The sequence below is a fragment of the Vulpes vulpes genome, chromosome X (assembly GCF_048418805.1).
Source record: "Vulpes vulpes isolate BD-2025 chromosome X, VulVul3, whole genome shotgun sequence".
Taxonomy (NCBI): Eukaryota; Metazoa; Chordata; class Mammalia; order Carnivora; family Canidae; genus Vulpes; species Vulpes vulpes.
Window position 1 is genome coordinate 52,846,990 of NC_132796.1, and position 8,955 is coordinate 52,855,944.

Consider the following 8,955-nt stretch of genomic DNA (forward strand, 5'->3'; position numbering starts at 1 on the left):
ATACCTGTGTCTGGCCAAGGGAAGCCAAGGCTCTGACACTCTGGCAGTGAGCTTGGGCTATGGGGAAGAGCAGAAGCCAGGGGACTGGTTTCTGTTGACTTCACTTACTTCTTCACAGCTGCTCAGGCCACAGAATTAGCAGGGTCTTCAGGCAAAGGCAAACCCTCCTTCAAACTGGATGACCCTTCATTAATGGTTGACACTCCCTGTTTACCTTAAGGTTGCCAAGATCTGTTGCTGCACACGATATGCTTTGCGGTTCAACTGCCTTGGCCCTGAGGGTAGAAGGCAAGCTTTGAAGAGGTTTCAGGGTTCTGGGATGGGATTGGAAATACTTTGGTCCATGTCCAGCCACTCGGGACACAGACAATAAGCAGAAGGCCAAAGAACATCGTGGTCCTGCTGTATGGAGGGAGCACTGCCATCCCCCGCCTTGATGTCAGTAGGTACCAGTAGGCACTGCCCATGTCTTTTTTTTTCTCCCCATAGTCATATCATTTTAGGGGCTGGGACCTATAAGGGATGAGAGGGATGGCACCCAGTGCAAGAGCCCTCTCTGCAACTCGCCCCACACACCAGATCCACCTATGGCCCAGGGATGGGGGAAGCCTGAGGGCTGTTAACGAGCCCAGGTCCAGTGCAGCCTCCCCAGATGGGCTAAACATGGGCACATGGGTGACAATGAAGCCTCTCTCCTTCTGGGACAGGGCAGTAACTGCAGGCTATGTGATTTGTCTTGCCAAATCCATTGGGAGCTCAGGGGATCAATCTTATTTAATGACTGTGGGAGGAGGCGGGGCTGGTTAATGTTTGTCTGGTTCCTCTTGGGCTGTGGGCCATATCTGGCTCCGGCCCTGGGCTCTTTGTCCCTCCCCTGGCCTGGGCTGACAGCACCTAGTGGCATAGTGCAGACACGCCTGCAGACATTCCCTGGGAAAGGGCAGCAGCAACCAGGTGAGGAGGCTGGGGAGGGGGAGCTGGTGTGGCACAGGGGGAAAGAGATGGTGGCTGGAGAGAGGCCTGGGCTTTGCCTTCTCTTGGCCTCAGCATTAAGCCACTGAGATCCCTTCTGTGCTTCCCTCTGGGTAGAGCAAGGCTCCTCCTGCCAGGGGCCAGGGTTGCTTAGCCTCTCTCTGGAGCCTTCAACTCTTATCCTCTTTTCAGGCTCAGAGTTGCTTCTTCTCTCCCTCGTTTACTCCCAGCCATGGATTCCCTTCATCCTCACAGGGCTCAATTCCCAGGAAGACTTGAGCCCCCCACTGCCAACCCCACCCCCAAGGCACAGGGTGGCCAAGTTCCTCTCTTTCAGACATTTCCTGCCAAATAGGATTAAGGTTTGGTGGTACCGTTGGGCACTTCCAGGTGCTGTTTTCTCCCCCCCCCCCCATTAGAACGTAAAGCAGGCATGCAACAACCCAGGGCTGCCAATGGACAGACAGACGGATGAATGCAGAGCACTCAGCAGTGGAGAGGGACAGCCAATGGGGCCGGGATTTAGGAGCATGGCTCTCCTCTCTCCTGAGGGAGTTTAGGCAGACTCAAGCTGAGCCTGGAGCAACTTTGATGATTTTAGTGATGTAAAGGAGGGGTAGTCCCCCAGCTGTTTGAAAGCTGTTGCAGCTGTTGGGGATGGCCCCAGCAGAGGGCACAGACTAAGTAAAGGAGACGCGGGGGATCCCTGGGTGGCGCAGCGGTTTGGCGCCTGCCTTTGGCCCAGGGCGCGATCCTGGAGACCCGGGATCGAATCCCACATCGGGCTCCCGGTGCATGGAGCCTGCTTCTTCCTCTGCCTATGTCTCTGCCTCTCTCTCTCTCTCTCTCTGTGACTATCATAAATAAATAAAAATTAAAAAAAAAAAAAGTAAAGGAGACGCGGGAGAGGACATAGACCAGAGAGGTTTGGAGAGAGAGACTGAGATATGAGAATGCAGAAAGAGCAATAGGGAGGGACACCTCCCCCCCTACCGGCTCTGGTGAGGGATCAACGTGAGTCCGTGAGTCCTGAGTCCGTGAGTCCGAAGTTAACTATCAGCACCTTTGCTTAGCAGCTGCATAGTAAGTTACTCAGTGTCTTTGAGCCCCCGTAGCTCCACCTGTGACTTGAAGACAATAGTCCATAGCTCACAGGCTTGTTGTGAGGACAGGAGTTAATGAACATACAGCCCCTAGAACACTATAGGCATTCCACAGGTGGTGGCTGTCATAATAAGCCCAAGTAGAGAGCAACAGGAAGTCTGATCATTGAAGGAGGACTAAGAGGGTATAGTCCAGAGTGAGGAAGGAAGCTGACATTAACAGTTCCTAGGAAAAGACCGTGGCCAAGGGAGGGAAGGAGAAAACCGGAATGAGCTGGAGTGACCCTGACCCCAGCCTGGCCACAATATATATGGCAGGGTGGAAAGGACAAGCCAAGTGCCCTAGGTGCAGTGAGGCCACAAGGGTGGAGGCAGGGAAGGGCAGTGGGGGAAGGAAGGAGGGGGCCAGGGAAGCTTGGCCTTGGCCACACCAAACAGATGAAGGTGGCCTGGAATTCAGGAAGAAATCTCAAAAGGAAGCCCCTGGTTCTTTCCTGGCCGGGGACTGCTCATGAAATGGGGGAGCAAGTGTGAGTCTGAGACTGAATATAACCTCATCCAGTCCAGTCAGGGCCCTCCTCTTGAACCAAAAAACACCAGGATTTCGTATAGTTGGAAAGAGGGACAGGGAACAGGTGGGGGCAGAAAGAGAGACTTGATGAGCATGTATGATATGCATGTGCGTGTGTGTGCCCAGACCTGCACAGGTGAGTGCACATGGGAAGGAGTAGAAGTTCTGAGCTGTGGGCCTGGTCTCTGTTAGAACGCAGAGTAAGAGAGGCTGTTAAAGGCGGTGCGATGTACAAAGACTCTGAGAGCAGAAAGAAAGAAAACAGAAACCTGACTACCCTTTTGCAGAGTTGCCATTGAGGCAAGTTATTTAACCTCTCTGAGCCTCAACTTCCTTGTCCAAAAAATGGGGATAGTATTACAGGACTGTTGTATGGACTAAGTGCGATCTCCTGATGTTGAACTGTGCTGGAGTGCCCGGGCACATGTGAATCCAAAGCCAAGACCAGGGCCTGACACAGCCAGAGAAGTCTTGTCTAATGAAACACCAGGGCAAAAACAGGTCTGGAGCAACACAAAGCATATCAGTGCATGGACTTTAACCCAAAGTCACAAAAACAGTTTGGATTTCAAAATCAGGTCATTCCCCTGGGTGTTTTTAGAATGAGACCCTTGAGGTACTGATGTTGACATAGGGATAAGCTCTCCATCCGAAGGAGAGAGCAAAAATCGACATCTCAGTGCCCACACAAGGGTGCTTAGGGGCCCCAAAGGGAGCTGCTGGCTATGTCCCAGAAGGCACAAAATGAGAGGTGGAGTGCTCACAACCTAAAAATTCAGGAGTGACCAGGCTGACTGAGAGGCACCATTGAGGAGCACAGAGAATAGCTGAAGTTTGCTTCAGAGTCTGAGGAAGCAGTCCGAGAAAGGTAAGGCAGGGAAAATAGAACAGATACAGAGGCAGTGAGCCGCAAGCCCCAGGAAGGAAGAGGGATGAGTTAGCAGTTGATAGGAAAGGGGAGAAGGGGCTAGAGGAAGATATAAGCCAGACCAGTTTTGGATCTCTCTTTTTCTAAAAACACTCATAGACGGGCATCTGCAAGGCTCAGTTGGTTGAGTGTCCGACTCTTGGTTTCAGTTCAGATCGGGGTCTTGGGGTTGTGAGATCGAGCCTTGCATCTGGCTCTGTGCTGGGGACGGAGTCTGCTTGATATTCTCTCCCTCTGCCCCCCCTTCCCGCCCCCAGCTCTCTCTCTCAAAAGACAAATACAAAATAAAAACACTCATAGAAAGAAAAATTAGAATTCTAGCCAAGGTGGTAGAACTTATGGGAAAAAGTATGGGCTCTGGAGTAAGCTTGGCCTGGCTGCAATTCCATTCCCATCACATACTAACTGCACTAACTCCATGTGACCCTTGGACAAGTCCCTTCAGCTTTCTTTACCTCAGTTTCCTTTTATGTGACATGAGGATGAAAAGGGACACCTACCTCCTGGGTTTGTTCTGAGGTTTACATGAGTTTCTGAGGTTTACACAAGGCCTGGCCTCACAGGTGCTCAGAAAATGGTTGTTCTTTTTTTTTAAGATTTTATTTATTTATTTGACAGAGAGAGTGAGCAGCAGGCAGAGGGAGAGGGAGAAGCAGGTTCCCCACTGAGTAGGGAGCCTGATGTGGGGCTCCATCCCAGGATCCTGGGATCAAGACCTGAGCCAAAGACAGACACTTAACCAAGAGCCACCCAGGCACCCCATAAATGATTATTCTTAATAATGTTCCTCGACCACCTGTTTGTGAACTAACGTGTGTCACCAGATGAAGCATTACTTTACCATTAACCATTATACCTCCTGTGGCAGCTCTGCCTTCGGAACCAGGGGCTTAGGAAAAAGGGCACCCCTGTTCCTATGCTGGTCACTCAGGCTTTTTTTTTTTTTTTAATAAAACCTTGTTCAGGGAAGTAATCTATGTCCCGTGGACCATCCCTCCATCCTCTAGTTTCTTGCATCCCATTCCCCAAGTTTTCTGTGGTTGATATATTCCCCCTCCCCACTACAACAGAGAAGAACCCCCCTCCCACTGACCTGAATACAGGGCTTCTGCCACCAGCACTGCCCCTGCACTGGGGGCAGGAAATGCCCTACATTTCCTAGGGGTGCAGGCCTGTGTATTCTCCTCACATCCAGTTTCCTGCTGTGGAATAAGTGGTGGGAGGTAAGAGGAGGCCTTCTTTGCCTGCCTAAAGCGCAGAAGGGGAATTTCTTCCCTAGAGCAATAGCCAAGCTCAGGAAACCAGGAGATTACAATGTACATTTGATGTTGGGGGCAGGGCAGCCACAGAACAGTCTGTTCTATCTCAGGACAGACACCATAGGTCAATGGGCAGCATTGGGCAGCAAAAAGAGGGGCGTTGGGTTTGGCAGACCACCCAGTCCCTGGAGCAACATGTTTTTTTCTTCCTGATAAGGTGCTTACCTCCCTTAATCATCAGCTGTGAAACTGGAGCTGAGCTGAGAACTTTTGCAGGTTGCTTCACTGAAGCTCATGATAACCCTGGGTACTAACCCCATTTGTAGATGAGCAAGTTGGCTCAGAGAAGGTCGGGATCTAGCCCATGGTCATATCAAGCGAAGAACCACGATTCGAACCCAAAGGTGTATGACTCTTACCTATTCCATCTTTTAACCTTCTGTTTGCTTGCTAATTTTTGCTTTCTCCCTCTGGTTTGTACTCCCTGTGTGCCCACCTGTCCACTGGGGGTTCTCTGTCCTGAAGCTCAAGGAGGGATGGTCAGGCCTTGCTCCATGACACTGGAGTCGGAAAGTATTTACAGGTCCTCTGCTTCCATGTTTCTTGTGTCCTAATGGGTAGCATTAACCCTTGCTTTCATTGTCGTTCTGAATGGCTGGCTTTTGCTTTTGCCAACACCAGCAGCAAAAAGTCCAAAGAGCATATGGTGGAAAGAGCTGAAACTTCTGCTTCAGATACTTTTGTGTTTCGTTCTACTGTAACATTTCTTAGCTGTGTAACCTTGAGTAAATTACTTAACTTCTCTGAGCTTCAGCCTCCTCATCTGGAAAGACTGGGGTAAAGTCCCTGGAGGCTTGCTGAGAGGGTCCAAGGAGAGAATGTATGGGAAGAAGCTTAACAGAGTTCCTGGCTTGGGACAGATGAGTGAACTCACCCATCCCCTGTAGGGGATCTCAATTTAGGCAAAATCCTGCCGACCCTAAGTTTCTAGTAGAGTCATGGGGGACGGCCTCAGCCCAGAGCCTCCTGGTCCCCTTGGGTCCCCTTGTACATGCACCTGTATTGTTCCATCTCCCCCCACTGCCATGGCCATTCTTCTGGTGGGGCTGTGGGGCGGGTGCGGCGATGGACCGGGCGGGCACAGAACAGGTGGGTGCAGGCTGGGTGTCCGGCGCTGGGACACAAGTGCTCTGTGTGTAGGGTGGGCGGAAGTCAGGGCGTTTGATCTGAATTCTAAAGGGCGTTGTTCAGAGCTCCACAAAGGTCCCATTGTGCAGACACTGGGTATAAAGCAGCATATGACTCCCCAGCACCGGGCGGCGATGAATTGGAACGCAGGCGTGGACCCAGGGACCACTCCCCTTGCACAGACATGAGACCATAGGGGACCTGTCTGGGTGGCCTCAGGGATAGGCGCTCCCCAAGGTAACGGGATTTGTTGGGTTTGCCCTAGGTCCAGAGCTAAGGAGCTGGGGGATGGGGAGCTAAAAAGAATGGCTGATGGCAAAACAAAATGGGCCTGGTGAAGAAAGGGGCTGGAGAGGAAAGAACGTTGCATGAAAGCAAAGAAGGCAGATGAGGCTCAGGGAAGTCAAGTCAAGTGAGGAGGAGGAGGAGGAGGAGGTGGAGGAGGAGGAGGAGGAGAGGCTGGCAGTGAACATGGGGTGATGAGGAAAGCGATGACTATCCTTCTTCCCTTCCTGTCACTGGCTCTCGGAAAGGGTGACGGGGGCAGGAGGGGGTGTGTCAGGCAATGTTACGGCACCCAGCTTTCTGCCCCAGCTTTCTGCCAGCTTGCCCTGTGGCTCCTGTTTTGCAGGTGTGAATGAGGCAGGATGAACTGGACAGGTTTGTACACCTTGCTCAGTGGCGTGAACCGGCACTCTACCGCCATTGGCCGGGTATGGCTCTCCGTCATCTTCATATTCAGGATCATGGTGTTGGTGGTGGCCGCGGAGAGTGTGTGGGGTGACGAGAAGTCCTCCTTCATCTGCAACACCCTTCAGCCTGGCTGCAACAGCGTCTGCTACGACCACTTTTTCCCCATCTCCCACGTGCGGCTGTGGTCTCTACAGCTCATCTTGGTTTCCACCCCAGCTCTCCTCGTGGCCATGCACGTGGCTCACCAGCAGCACATAGAAAAGAAAATGCTGCGACTCGAGGGCCATGGGGACCCGCTGCACCTGGAGGAGGTGAAGAGGCACAAGGTCCACATCTCAGGGACGCTGTGGTGGACCTATGTCATCAGTGTGGTCTTCCGGCTACTGTTTGAGGCCGCCTTCATGTACGTCTTTTATCTGCTCTACCCTGGCTACGCCATGGTGCGGCTAGTCAAGTGTGAGGCCTACCCCTGCCCCAACACAGTGGACTGCTTCGTGTCCCGCCCCACGGAGAAAACCGTCTTCACTGTCTTCATGCTGGCTGCCTCTGGCATCTGCATCATCCTCAACGTGGCCGAGGTCGTGTACCTCATCATCCGGGCCTGCGCCCGCCGGGCCCAGCGCCGCTCCAATCCGCCCTCCCGCAAGGGCTCGGGCTTCGGCCACCGCCTTTCACCTGAATACAAACAGAATGAGATCAACAAGCTGCTGAGCGAGCAGGACGGCTCCCTGAAGGACATACTGCGCCGAAGCCCCGGCACTGGGGCCGGGCTGGCTGAGAAGAGCGACCGCTGCTCGGCCTGCTGATGCCACACACCAGGCAACCTCCCATCCCGCCTCCCCCCACCCCCTCTACCACCTTGCCTCAGGCCTGCCCCTCCTTCCCCTCTGCCAGGGTGCAGGCCTCTGCCTGCTAGGGACTGCTGGATCAAAATTGTCCTTCTCTCCCTCGTTCCCTTCCTTCCCCTCACCCCAGGGCTTTCTGTCTGGGGAGCCCTAGGAGTGGGGAACCAGAGGCCACCCACATCAGTGCTCAAGGTTGTTGGGGGTATGGGCAGCTCTTCTCATCTGTACCCCCTTTCTCTTCCCTCTCCCTGCGGCCACTGGGGACAGGAGATAGGATGCTCTGACAGCATCCAATTGTGAAACTAATCTTAACCCCATGTTGTCAGATACCCTATTTCTGGAGTCACATCAGTGGGGAGGGAAGTGGGCAAGTGGAATGGAAGGAGGGTGGTGTGGATATGTGGGTGGAGAAGGGAGGGTAGGAGAGGAAAGAAAAGGAAGGGCTTTGCGGGTCACAAGGAAAAGGAGGACAGGTCTGGGGAGGAGGAATTAGGGAGGGAGGAGCAGGCAGATAAGTTCAAGTGGGAGTTGGTCAGGGCCACCCTTGCCTCTAGTTCCCAAGGCCTCTCTCTGCCTGGAATGTTACACATTAAACAGGATTTTACAGTAAACGAAGAGGTGGCTTGTGTGTTTGTCGAGTTCTTTCTCCTGCAACCTCTGACCTCCCCCTGGATGAGCTGGCCTTGTTTTTTTGCTGATCTAGAAAGCAATGGGCAACAGACATAAGGACACCGTGAGCCACACTTGTCTGGTTTTTTTGTGTGTCTTGTTTTGTTTTGGCTTTTGTTTTGTTTTGTTTTGTTTTTGAGGGGGGACTTAACATTTTTTTAAAATAACAGCTTTATGAGAACAAATACCTTAAATTCCTTCTTTCATTTTATTTTTATCATCTAGTCTAATTATAGTTTATCAAGTTTTTCATAATTGCGTGCAGTCTTGTAAACATGACGACCATATATTAGAAAACATTTATATTACCTCAGTAAGCTTCCTTGGGCACCTTCCTCTGATTTAAAAAACATCAAAATGACAACTCCATCTGGAGAGACAGGAAATGATAGAGATTTCACAAGTCTCAGAAAGGGTAGCACACATTCCCTAGATGAGGGCCCCTCCCCCACACCCCTGGGAGAACTGTCCCCCTTCTTCCCTTGAAACTGGGTGCTCACTGCAAACTGATGCCCCCCCCACCGCCAGCTACCCACTGGACTGCACTGTGACCCTGACCCCTCTCTTGGATTGGACAGAGCCTCTAATTACACCCTTGTCCCCAGTTTTCTTCTGTCAGGAATCAACCTCCCATCCCAGAGATGTCTCCAAATGCAGGTCAGACATTTCACAGCCAGGTCTCCTCCCTGTCATCAGGGCATCAGGCATCACCTCACTCCCAAGCAGC

General features: G+C 52.2%; 1 protein-coding gene across 3 annotated transcripts; it reads left to right on the forward strand.

The window, feature by feature from the left end:
* The first annotated feature begins 833 nt into the window (after positions 1-833).
* On the forward strand, positions 834-8,170 carry GJB1 (gap junction protein beta 1). Of its 3 annotated transcripts, none has more exons than XM_025982885.2 (2): positions 834-954; positions 6,653-8,170. In XM_025982885.2, the coding sequence occupies exon 2, from the start codon at positions 6,669-6,671 to the stop codon at positions 7,518-7,520; it is 852 nt and encodes a 283-aa protein (XP_025838670.1). In that variant the 5' UTR covers positions 834-954; positions 6,653-6,668; the 3' UTR covers positions 7,521-8,170. The 3 variants fall into 3 exon arrangements, with proteins under 3 accessions (XP_025838670.1, XP_025838672.1, XP_025838671.1); XM_025982887.2 differs by lacking the exon at positions 834-954 and adding an exon at positions 3,274-3,514; XM_025982886.2 differs by lacking the exon at positions 834-954 and adding an exon at positions 6,069-6,258.
* Positions 8,171-8,955: the final 785 nt, after the last annotated feature.